This window comes from Camarhynchus parvulus, chromosome 2 (assembly GCF_901933205.1).
Source record: "Camarhynchus parvulus chromosome 2, STF_HiC, whole genome shotgun sequence".
NCBI classification, from domain to species: Eukaryota; Metazoa; Chordata; class Aves; order Passeriformes; family Thraupidae; genus Camarhynchus; species Camarhynchus parvulus.
In genome coordinates, this window is record NC_044572.1 from 131,842,614 (window position 1) to 131,856,092 (window position 13,479).

The 13,479-nt window shown below is 34.7% G+C and overlaps 1 protein-coding gene across 6 annotated transcripts in view; it reads left to right on the forward strand.

Annotated features, from left to right (window-relative positions):
• RIMS2 (regulating synaptic membrane exocytosis 2) overlaps positions 1 to 13,479 on the forward strand; it is a 445,769-nt gene that overhangs the window by 112,366 nt on the left and 319,924 nt on the right. For all 6 annotated transcript variants that reach the window (XM_030967156.1, XM_030967184.1, XM_030967175.1 and 3 more), the window contains one exon: positions 2,580 to 2,887. In XM_030967156.1, the coding sequence (XP_030823016.1) occupies positions 2,580 to 2,887 (308 nt within the window). The remainder of the gene's footprint in view (positions 1 to 2,579; positions 2,888 to 13,479) is intronic.

The window sequence follows — 13,479 nt, forward strand, 5'->3', positions numbered from 1 at the left end:
GTGCTCACTGAAAGCACAAACATTTCTGTCCATGTGACAGTTCCCATTCTTCCCATACTGTGTGTGAGTATTTGAAGCTAAAATTATGTTAGGGTCAACACTATGAAATCCTGCATGTTTTGAAGTTATGTTGGAAATAAAGCTTCATCAGAAGTGTGACTTGTAATTATCATTAAATGCTCCTACAAAAGCAGAAAAAAACCTGCAAAATTCATACATCTCTGCATTTTAAATGCCATGTGTTTGATTTTTTTTTTCCATCTGAAATACTCTAAATAAACTTTTCAGAAATCAGGTTACGTCAGGAGTACTCTTCCTGATTCTACTTTTAGAGGAGGGGATAGGAAATCATGTTAATTCAGAGGGAACTTTTTTTCTGTTGGTTACGGGAGAATAATAGTAGTCATCCTGGAGTCCATTCTCTGGGGACAAAATTATGATTGTCAGCCAAGGAAAAAGTTGCCCAAATGTTTTGACTGTAGTATCTAACTTTTGTGATATTTTAACATTTACTAAAAGAAGTGAAAATAGCAAATGAGAACTTCAGGGGATTTTATCTCATTGTCACTCAAGTTATTATATATTTGTTTACTTACATAATTGTATCACATCTGGTCCTTTCATTGCTCTGACACACACATGGAAAGTTTAGAACTACTTTCAGCTGTGTACAGACCTAGCAGAAATATTAAAGCCTTTTAATTGCTATTGATTAAAGAGGGCAAAAATACTTCTGTCTTGGGGTCTGAAATTCACTTTGCTGCTTTCACCTGTACTTTCTAGCTTAATTAGCAAAGGTAAAACAGACCTGTTCCTTAATATGTATTTGAATGATGTCCCGGCCTGAACCATACAGATTTTTGTTCTTTGAATGTCCTCTAAGGGCATCAAATGTACCTCAGAGAGCAAGCTGTTTCTTGGGGAGTCTCTCTTTTTTGCCCTCAGTGCTTTGGTGGTTTGTTCTGCATTGTTGATGTAAGCAGACATGAGTTCTCATAAATGATGACAGCTCTATAAAAAGATAAGAAGGAAGTTTACAAGGATGGGACATATACCACCACCATTAAACGGACAAGGGATGCCTCCTTTTCCTGCCCCACCCCGACAGTTTGAGAATGAGGCAGTTGGTGACTTTAGTTTGAGTCTGACCTTGCACCCAAATCATCTACATGAAGCTCCCATTGAAAGATTTTTTGTGACACTTGCTAGAGAGCATGGCCCAAATTATCTATTAGATTACAGCCTGGAGAATGAAAGCAAGGTACAGATTGCAACTTCTGAAATCTTTTCTGGAGGACTGAGCTAGATTTATGGCAGAGGTAGAAACTACATCTTCCATGTGATTCCGTAGAGCTGGCTGCATTTAGAAGTGTGATGGATGTTGATGTAAGCCTTTGCATGTCATAAACTCTAAACTATTGAAAAAAAGGCAGCTTGCTGTAGGATTTGAACTAGAGACATAACTAGATTGAATCTGAGCGTAGACATTCAAGGAATATATAGTAAAACTGGTACAATTTTGTCTGTGAACTTAAAAATATATAAAGGGAAGAGAAAGGAAAAGAAAAGAAAGCTAAGGATTAAGAAAAATGAAGATTAGAGAGCAAAGGAGGAAACTTGCGTGAATTAATACCATCTCCAATCCAAATTTTAGGGTAACACAATTGTCAGTTTGAATGTGTTCATGGCTGGTGTGCTGCATTTGAGTCACTGCATTCTGATTTACTCTCCTATAACATAATAACTGAATGTTATTATGAAATTAACTTACAGATAGTTGAAGTTGATTTCCTGAACTGCCACGTGATTGGGGTGATCAGATACAAAAGCTTTGCAAAGAAGTACATTTTAGAATATTAAAAAAATCTAATTACTATATGCAGGATCATACAACTGGGAAGCTGTAATACTTTTATAATTTAGTAAGCATATAGTGCAAGCTAAATTGTGGGTGGGAAGTGGCGAGAAACACTACCTTATACATTGTGTTATTTTAGTTATAAAACAGCTTTAAGTTAAAATTGCTATGGAATTGAAGTCACATCTTGAAGTCAGCATCTTCAAGTAAGCATTGGCCATAGAACACCATGGAAGAAAATTAGCAGAGCATTTTGGAGAATTATAAAATTACTTTTTTGCAACAGCAGATGACTTTTTCTAAAGTTCCTTCCTTAGTGAGAGAATTAAAATGGATTAAAAGTTCAATCATTTTTAATTCATTTTTTCTGTCATCCTCAAATTATAGTGTTTGTTTTCAAAGCTTACATTTATTACCATTGGAACCTCAGTATTAGAATCTTTTCATTTCTATTGCTACTATCTGCTGTTTTTCCTTGTATTATCAATAATGAAAAAAAAAACCCTGAAAGTATTTTTGTTTGTATTTTTTTCGAAAACCAGTTACTCCAAGGTTGTACAGACATATTTTTTTATATTGTAGCTAAGATATTGTAATTTTAATAGAATTAAAGCTGTAGTCTTTCTACCTTTGGAAATGGTAACAGTCAGTTGATGTGTGCTTGCTGGAAATGTTGCATACAGTGTTCACGAGCATTTTGTATTTAAATGTGTCTGCACAGGTAATGTGGGTCTGTAACTTGTGCCGAAAACAACAAGAAATCCTCACAAAATCGGGAGCCTGGTTCTATAACAGCGGCTCACACGCGCCGCAGCCGCCGGACCAGGAAGGAGTGAGAGCTCTGAGGAACGAGGAAGCACCTCAAGAGAAAAAAGCAAAACTGCAGGAGCATCCCCAGTACCAGGGACCACCAGGTGACATATCCACACAAGCTTTGGACAAAAACAGATCTCAAGGGCTCACAAGACAAGACTCAATTAAGAATGGTTCAACAGTAAAGCATCCAGTAACAAGTGACACATCAGACAGGTAAGAAAATATTTAATGATTATCCTGGTAAGATCTGATGAATTTATGCTACAAATTTGATTTTATCTTTTACAATTTTGTCTTATTTTTATTCTGTAGCCTATAAAATACATACTAGGCATTTTGAGGCAGCACTGAGAAGCCTTTTGTTGGTTTCAGATGGTCATAGCCAGTGTGTGCTCTTCATTCCTTCTCACTCAAAAAAATGTGGGACATGACAGTTGCAGTGTGACAGAGTTTGTCCATGTTCTTGCAACTTTGTCAAATTACAGTAATTATGTGGTGCAGAATGTCACCATATTTCTTTTGTGGTCACTATAGCAAATCCAAAATAGGACTCAAAAAGGCAGATTAATGGAAGACAGCATCTGTTCAGACTACTGAATTAAGATATCTGCTTGTACTTGCAGTACATAGTATTGAGGATGGTGAAATCCTTGTGTAACGACCTGAGTCTTCTCATGGTTTCTCTGTTTCTTGCTGTTAGCTACGGTCATTAGTATAAATATTTTTTCCTTCCATGATTTAAATTGGTGTTACTTGCGTTGTTTGAAACTGTAACTCTATGAGCGCTAATGTAGTAAGAGTTGGTTTAGCCAGAGAATGGAATAAGAACTTCCCTCCCTCTTTCTTAATGTGATTATTCCAAGAGGCACCAGAAAACTCTCAATCTCAGCGGCCAGATTTTAGGGGAACACAAAAATAAAAATGGTTTCATTGAACGGATTTAATTTTTTCATAAACCACACTGCTATAGAACTTTAAATATGGTGGGAAGGGAAAGATGAGAGCGCAGTTGCTCAGGTGTTTCCATGGAAATGATATCCTCACACGCATGTGAGAGACCTCCAACTGCCTCGGAATTTGGCAGCCAGAGCAGTATAATCTGGCAGCTTTTCTCTGCTGCCCAGAAATGACCTCATTACAGCATTTATTCTGTGAGGTTGAAACAAGTTAGACATATATAGTATCTTTTACATTTAGCATAAGGAAAATAGTTTTAGTTTTTTTTCAGGTCTTGTATTCCCTCATATTTTATTTCCTATTTTTGGTCTTACATGAGAGCAAATTGAATGTAATGAATTTAACCTTTTTTTGTTTAATGTTTTCTGCCTATTGCTGTTTGCTCTGATTTCGGCTGTTGGGTTCAGTACTTAGTTGTCCTGAGTGCTCCTCAGTTACATATATAGTGTCTGAAAAACACAACTGGTGCCCTAACCTGGCATTAGAGAGCAGGAGAGACAGGCTGATTCTCTTGTGGCTCATTTTTTCCCACTAATTTTGCCAGGAAATTTGTCTCATAGATAACATGATAATAAAAAAATCCTAAACCCTTGTTAGCAACAGCAATTTAACTCTGAAAGTGTTTTTATATTATATGCATGCAGAAATATGGAGGTAGAGAATGATATATGAATAAATATATAATTGAGATATGCAATATGTATTTACCCTAAGTAGAGTTAAATGATAAACATGGACAGTATAAAGTAATACTTTCCAACAGGATGAATGTAGGCTTTGTGCCTGAAATCAGAACTATTTTGCTGATTGTGATCACTTCTACTTGATGTATTATTTAAATTCAGAGAGTTTTTTCAGTCATTAGCCTCTTCATATTTTATTTGGATAATAATACTGATGTTACCTAATTAACATATAAAAGTATGCTTAGAATATGATATACATTATATGCTACTGAAGAATAGAGGGTCTTCTGAATAATTTTATTCCCTAATGTTCCTCACATAGACTTTTTTTATCTGGACCTAATGAAAATGATTCCTCTGTAATGCCCATTCAAAGTCTTACTGGTCAAATGGGCTTTTAGAGGAGAATATCAACAGTTCTGAGAAAGACTATCCCAGAATTCAACTGGGGAGCTGCAGAAATGGAGAACTAACTAGCATGTTAGACCATTTGTATACATGAAGGAATTCTTTGAGAAAAACTTGGCCATTCAAAATGTCCAAAATAATAAAAAAAATAGACAAAAAAGTCTCAAGTATTTAGAAGTGGTTGTTACTTGCCTTGCAAAATCACAATAATGGAAGTATGTAAATAGAAATGTAAGTTGAAGGTGAGAACTATATTTTCTGTCTTATGTTTCATCAGAAAGACACTAGTTTCGATGCAAAAAATAATTTAAAATGGTAAAACCAATGACCACTTGTAAAAAGAAAGGTATTACTAAGACTTTATACATTTGGGTTATGATTTGAACAGAAAGGTAAAATATATTCTTTTTGTCAAAGGTTTTTAACTCTTTTTTTAGCTTCCATGGGTGTTGCAGCAATCGTTGCTTAGAAGTTCTTTAAATCAAGTATCATATATCTTATCTTGGTCATCTGGAGACATGTTGGTCACAGAGTAAAGGGAAACATTCACTCCTTTAATCTCAAGATCATCAATGTCCTTTCTGTCTCACTTCTTACCATGTCTTTTCAGGTTGTGCTTTTTTATTTTTCCATCCTTGAGTAGTACTCACCATTTTTTTTCCTGTTTATTCTTCATTAAAATTTTATTGTTTCAACCATTAGACTAGTATTCTGTTTCCTTGATGTAAGCAACAGTCCCATTTGCAATTGCTAGATCCCAGCCTGTTTAGACAGATAGAAAGGTACTTGTTTATAGATCTTCTCTGACTGATCTATAATTTTTGGCCTGAAGAAGCCTGGAATGAATGATTTTGGATTACACATTCTCCAAGAGCATGTTTCTTATATTGGATCCATTACAGAAAAAAGCAAAATGTAAAAACAAACAAACAAAAAAACCCAAAAACAAAAACAAAAAAAAGTTCAGAGGTAAGTTGTACTTAACAAGAGCAGAACAGTTTTTCATTGCTTTTGTTTTTTCTGGTTCATATAATAGAATCATAGCATGGCTTAGACTGCAAGCTTAAAATCACCTAGATCTTCCCACCTGCCATGGGTGAGGACAGCTTCCACTGGACCACTGCCCAAAGCCCCATCCAGCCTGGCCTTGAACATTTCCAGAGATTGGGCCATCCACAGCTTTTCTGGATAACCAGGTCCTGTGTGGCACTACCCTCACAGTAAAGATTTTCTTTCTTATATCTAGCCTAAATCTACCCTCTTTCAGTTTAAATTCTTTACCACAGTATTTACAATCTGGCCTATGGTGCTTTTACTGCTTTTTATGTAGTAAACCTGTGGGTAGGGCAGGGCCAGCAGGCACACATGCATGATTCCCTAAATGCCCGTGGTGTTTTTGACATTGTTTGAGGTGAGACTAATGGAATTTTTCCCACATGGAGTTTCTGTGCTAAGGACAGTTGAACTGTGATCATATGAAGTGGTTTTCACAGACTTAACCTTGTGTGCTGGTAGTATGAATGCTGATACAGTGTAACACCAGATTCCCTGAAAACTGAAAAATGATGTGGATCCAAGAAATGTGAAATATTATTTTAAGTAATCCATAGATTCAGAAGGTCTATTCTGAGGTCTGTTGAGCACAGATGGCAGATTTGTAGCTGCAGTTCTTTGATTTGCAGATTCATGTTAATTCTGGATTAGGCAAAGGGGTCTGATTTTATTTTATTTTCATCAAGATCTTTCATGTAGTCTATTGTTTCCAAGATCTACACTACTCATCATACAATATGTGTTTTATTTCTAGCAGAAAAATAATTTGAACAGATATAATCTCTTTTTTTCAGTCATTCTGCAGGAGGCAATCAGCTTGTGAAATGGTTGGTTTCTTCATTCCAAGCCCATGTTTATAATGTTCTATTAAAATGTGTACAACATCCTAAAATTAAAATCTGGGAAACAAGAAACCTATTAAGCTTTTTTAATTTGTCATTCTCTTTGCCTGACTTGTTAGATCTTTATGCAGTGTTGCCATAGTTATCTTTTAAAATAATTATTTTTTTTGCTCTCAGTAGGATCCATTGTAAAGCCATGTCAGTAATTTTCCACGTGTGAACTCAATGTTTTAAACTGTAAATATTTTGTGACATTCCAGAAGTATTGCTTCACAAACCTTTATTCTGCACATATACATAGCTCTCTCAAAGCAGTAAACGACTCATGCATCTTCCCAAAGCAAGGTTACAATGACACAGCTATTAATATATATCTGAAGCGGTGTTATGTAGTTCAGGTAGATGTGGATTTTTGAGGGTTTTAAAAAATTATTATTTTCCCTTATCTGTATTTTAAGAATCCAAAATGTTCTTCAAATTTTGAAAATGATGACTTTAATTTTAAAATATATATATTTCAGGCATTATGTTAATGGAAGAAAAACTTCCTCAAGGATATTTTTCCTGAAATTCAATGAAAAAAAGAAAGTGAAAATATTGTGAGAATATTCATTTTAATGTGTTATGAGTCAATTTATTCCTGCTACATCTATCAGAGGTTGAGCCTTGTCACAAAGAGAGAATTGGTTCTTGGTATAGGAAAAGATCATGATCTGTAAGCTCATGATCTGAAGGAAGACTAATAAATAAAGCTGCCTGAACCCTTTTCAGATTAACTGTAAGGATATGAGATTAAATCATAAAAACCAGAACGAAAACAACAAATTGAGAGAGTGAGCAGCTGCAGAGTTGCACAACAGCGGTATTTATTTTCCAGGCCAACAGACACAGTAAAGATATATCCTACTTCCCTTTCCCTTGTTTTTTCCTTTCAGTGATACATATGTATTTGGGGGTTTATTTTCTATCAACCTTCTTACTTCAGAAAAAAAAAAAGAGGATGTTTAGGGTGCTTTCCACATACTATCTAGGAGGCTTGGAGGACGTATTTTATTCTGAGTGAGAAGTGCAAACAAGAGACTACTAGGGTCTGAAGATGCAGGATTTATGCATGTATTCTTTATGAAATGTATACATGTGCTTCTCACATAGAAAGGCTTTATTCTGTTGTGTCACCAAATTGCAGTAGCATTGAAAGTGATTTCCTGTGTCCCTTTCCTTCCATTCTTGGAAGGAATGCCAGTATGAGCTGGCAGCGTAGGAGCTCTCTTTTGGGACTGCAGTTGGGGATGTCAGGGTGTGAACAGAGAGGAAAAAAGAGACCAAAACAAGAGAAAAAAGGAAGGAGAGGAAAAAAACAGGCATAAGTGAGACAAGAAACATGCAAGAGCAGCATGAATTTAAAAATGAAAATGTGTGTCCATCTGTTTCATGTTTATATCTTTTTAAAATGATTCTTCTTTAATTGCTGGATCATGAACAACTGACACTGAGAATGGCACTGATGGTAGTTTATTGCAACTTAAAATACGACAGTGTAACATTAAAGTCAGTTAATTATACTTATTTTTGAAAAGCTGAAAACTGCCCATTTCTTGAGATTATCACTATTTTTCTGCTGCAACACTTATGACATGTCCCTGTAGTGCAGCCTCTGGTTTTGATTGTTTCTATTTCTGAGTACCTGAGTTGATAGATTTCTAGGCCAGATGTGTCAAAACCCCTTTACTTGGACCCATGGAAACCAAGCATATTTGAAAGCCAAGTATTTTACCTGATTCTCAAATAAAATAGAGGTATTTTAAATTTTTTACCCTATTTCTTTTAGCTGCTGACATATTTAAATACAGTGAGAAATATTAAAATAATTATGTAGAGAGACTATTTAAATTGTGTTGGCATTCAAGAGTCTGATAAAGCTGTGTGCAGATTTGTTCATGCTTAGAAAACAGTGTCTCTAAACCTTTTAGAATTCTTCATGTAAGGCATAAAAAAATATGATTTCTTTTTAGACATTTTAACTATCACAGTAGCAAAACCCTAAAATTGTTGATAAGCATAATTATATTCTTTCACTTAATGAATTAGTCTAATGCTCTATACAAGAAATTTGCAGGTTGAGTTTAACATTGAATCAGTATTCTTTTCCGTGCATGACTGCAAAGGCCTCACAATGACTTCCCTGGTGCTAGAACAGGATGCAAAGATCTTTAGAGTTATTCTACAGTATTTTTAACATATTAACTAAGATTTAAGTTTTACAGGATTGGAACTGCATCTCAATAAGGTTTTATATTCATCTTCCTACTCCCAGTCCAGCATTTTTTACCACTTTAATAGTCCTTAGAACTGTAAAGTAACATGTCAGTCTGAAAACTAGTCTCAGTAGTTTTCCTTTTGTTTCTTGTGTTTTCATTTATTGTATGCTTTCTGTGATTCTTGAGATAATAGTTTAGAACAAATAAATTAGGTTTTTCTTCACAGAACTGCTCTTTTATTTATTTAATTCATCTACACGTAGGATTATGGATCAGCATTTCATGGCTGTTCTAGTTTTCAGGTAGAAACTGAAGTTTATCTGCAGTCTCAATCTCACATGATATTAAAAATAATTAAATAATAACTATGGCCAGAGGAAGCAATCAAAAATTAAGGGAAGTGAGCCAGAGAAAGTGCATTACTTACTTATTGAGAAGAAGTACCTTGGGTCTAAGAAAGTCCGAAATTCTTTAGTGCAGAAATTTTAATGAAATAATTAGACACTTAGGACAAGGATTAAGCTACACCTGCTTATGAAGATGAGTAAAGATTTTGATATTCTTCATAAGGCAAGGTCTCTGTGAGGAGTTCCTGAAGGACATTTACATTGTCCATTAACAGTCCAGACTACCTATAGTGGGTACACTTTGTTTCTACCTGTCATTATTAGGTTGCAGTGGGTTGTAGCATATTCATTCTGTTCTAACTTCTGAAAAAGAGACGGAGCTTTTTCTCTCCATTACCTTTGCAGAACTGTTTTCTGAGAAATGAAGCTCCTTGTACAGTTCTTTGTCTCCTAATATTGGTTCTGTGGATCTCCTGCTCGCATGGGCAGTGTCATCTCTGACACAACGTTCAAGACGTGCAGCCACACTGTGACTTCAGTGGAGTTTATCTGAGCTGGGCATTGCTTCCCTTCCTCCCCTTTATTTTCTCGAACTGATTATGATTTATTAAAATATACCTTTTATTATTATTTTAAGCAGAACCTTTATCTAGCTGTAGAACCTATACTGAGTAACATTGGGCCTCTGGCCAATGGCAGCTACAATTTTGGATCCTTTTTTTTGAGAAAGATGATCTGTTTGTAAAAGATAGAAAGAGAAAAGGAAAATTCTAGAACTGTAGCACAACTAACCTACTTTAATAAAGAGTCTAAAACTGCCATGTTCCTTTTCAAACACCAGAGTGTTTTAATTAAGAACATAAAAAATATTTAATTCCAGATTTAAGTGACAGTGTTAACTCAGCTGCAATCATCCTCCACAGTGAGCTAATCTCATGTACATTTTAGGGAATTTCACTTTCACAGTTTGTAGTAGAGAGCCTTTTCAAAAATAATTCCATTACAAAATGATGTTTTTATTTTGCTCACTGTTACTAATTATTTTTTTATCCATAGACATTTGTTGCATGCTCCCTATTGAAAGCTATCACTTACTATTTCATTTTTCTCAATCTCTAGCTCAGGGAAATCTGGATATTCAGTGCTGTTATTTGGTATCTTTGAAGGGGAGTTTGGGCTTCCATTGCAGTGTTACATTTTTGTAAAACACAGCTATGTCTTTACCTGTGCTAAAAGACTGTTAATAACTTTAATCTATAAGCACAGATATCATCTATATTAGAATATTTAATATTTTTTATTAAGTGTTGACTGCAGCTAACATTTATGACACTAAATGTAGTTTTGCTTTTAACTAAAGTGATACTGTAAAAAAGTAATATCACAAAAAAATTGAGGGTAGCAGTATTTGCAAATTATGTCTTATAATTAATAAGGCAAATACCTTTCTGAGTTGAGCATATCTTGAAGTGCAGTTTTGTTGATTTTGCATAGATTTGAATGTTAGAATTCACTTTGGGCTCATAATCAATAGTGTTACTGTCCTCTGTTCTTTGGAAGCTAAGTTCTCTTAAGAAGCATAAATAACAGACTGTTAAAATTTTGTATTTTAAAAGAAATGCTGTGTAAGGGTGAATAAGATACATCTGTGGGGTGTAGCTGAGGGAAATTTCTAACATTTGGTAAAGAATTCTACTAAGTCAAATTTATTATTTCTAGCAGCCAAGTAGTTTTGGGATCTGCAGGAAACAAATGAATGGCTTTTTGTTTTCATATTTTTACCACAGCTCTATAGACTGAAATAAAAAAAAAGTGAGGCTGCATGCAAATGGTCTGGTGCAAATGGACTGGTGCAAATTCTTTGGCTTTTCCTTTGTGTCTCTAGAAGTCACAAATAATAAAGAAATCACTTCTGTAGTGCAATTTAGTTGTCACTTATCTTCTAGATGGTAAGATTAAAAATTTTAGTACCTGTCAATCTATTTTATTTAGGCAGATTTGAGGAAAAAATATAACAATAATGAATGTAATAGGACCAGGGTGACCATATTTTCATAATTCAAAGTTATATTATTAAGCATTACGATTTTCTTTCTACCTTTTCTTTAGCACGATTATTCAGTTTCTTTTTCTGCCCTTCTTCAAGACAAACCCTTTCATCCCTTTGCCTATTCTAGAATGTCCTCATAGAATTATTTATTTAGTTAGTTATTTTATTAACTTTTTTTTTGTGTATCACAATGTCTTTTCAACCAGTGTGAGAAACAAAATCAACTCTGGCTAGACATTGAAAGTGGTTTCAAAGATATAGCCATGATCTTTTTTCATCCTAAAGACAGACATTCTTTTCTTCTCTAAGCCACTTCTTTTACTTTCCCCATGATGTAGTTCACTTCTTTTCCTCACTTCACAACCAGTAATTCTGAAACCATTCCTAAGTGTCCTTTCAGTTTTGTGGTGAACTAATTGGATACTTCTCTCCCAAGCTTTGGGAAATCTTAATTTTGTGCCTTTCAGAAAGAACAGAGCTCTCTACATTCTTTACTAACCAGAGTAAGACAGCCAAAGACATTTTAAGGAAACAGTTGCAGCAAAGTTGTGCTGTACAATGTCATTTCCAGTTAAGTAGGAAATGTAGGTGACCTGAAGTCAGTGACTCTTAAAGTGGTGTTCTAAAATCCAATGTAATATCTGTATATGATATGCAGTGGATTGTGTATGCGTGCAACTTGTTCTGACTTCCTGCACTATGCAGCTCTGTTCCCTGTAACCATGCCCTGATGTTTTTAGAAAATGACATCAGCAAGCACCCGCTTCTGCAGCACTGAGCTTCCTGAAAATGCTATTAGGGACCTCAGAAAGTCTTATCATCTTCATAGAATATCAAGAGGTTAAGTTGCTCCAAACACAGCTTTCCGGATTTCTGCTCCACTGTTTTGTCAGCTGGTATTATCTGCTTGAATTGGCCCCCAGATGTAATTTATCTGCCTAAGCAAGTTTCCATTATGCAGCATGAAATAGGATGAACCATGGACTTTGCTGCAAAAACCCCATTTTCTTTGTAAAAAGAAAATGGCAAGAAGAAGAGTTCCTATGGTAAGGTTGTGATAGAAAGAAATGCATTTTTGCTGCAAGAAGTTACATTTGTAATGACTTTGTGAAAATACTGGACTTTAAATGAGTTCTTGATGATCACTTAAAAAAATTTTAAAAATACCTAGCAAGGCCAAGGAGATTAAAGCAAAAAACATCTGATTTGCTTTATAATGCCAAATAAATTGCTAAGCTTCAGAAGGACATTGCATTCTAAAGTTCCAAATCAGTGCACAAACCCGATTTTTTTGAAGAGGTAGATTAATTTTAATTGAATCTTTTTGAATCTGGCATGAGGTGCTGGGCTGACAAAAAATGACCTGCTTTAGTTGCATCTTTGTGCTGCAGTTAGAACTGTGAAAAATATTTAAGCTAAAAGAGGAATCAAAATTAGTTCAACAATGTCAACCCTAGAATATAAGAAATTTGACAACTCAAAAATTAGTTCAGTAATTCCACCTCCTCACTAGGATGAGATAATTGTATTTTATTCCTAAAATGGACATGTAGTGATTAATCTTCCAGTACCATTTATTAACAGGGTCTGGAACAAAAACATATTCTTGGAAGAAACCAAATTTAACTTGGATATGCATTTCTTATAAAACAACTTATAATTTGGGTGCTTCTTGTGTCTCAAGTACATGCAATGAAGACTGAAGAACTAACTTTCATTTAAAAAATATATATCAATATCTGAAGCAAGAAATTTGACCTTCTGAATAAAGTAAAATTGAAGTAAAGTATAATTTCTACTCAGCAGATTTTTTAATGCAGACATTCTTTCCAAAATTAGAATGTCAGTTCTAAAGACCCTGAGAACCAGAGTAAGAAGGAAAAGAGGAAGATATGTCACTTAAATAGTGGAAAAGATAGGAATATTTTGTAGATGGGACTCAAACTCTCGAGCTTTGGATATTAAGTACAGTATTAATAATGTCTCAACTTTTCAAAAAAAATTGTTTTGGATGGTGATAAACTGCATTGCAGTAATGATTGATGCACTAACATACATCTGGATAATTTTCACCTACTTTACTTTCCTTCTCCTTTGGGTAATTAAGAGCACAGATAAGAATGTTAGTGTCCTTTTGGTAGATATTCCCAAAAGCTGTCAGTTGTTTTCAGCCAGTTGTCAGTTGTTTTCAGTTTTGGTTGGAA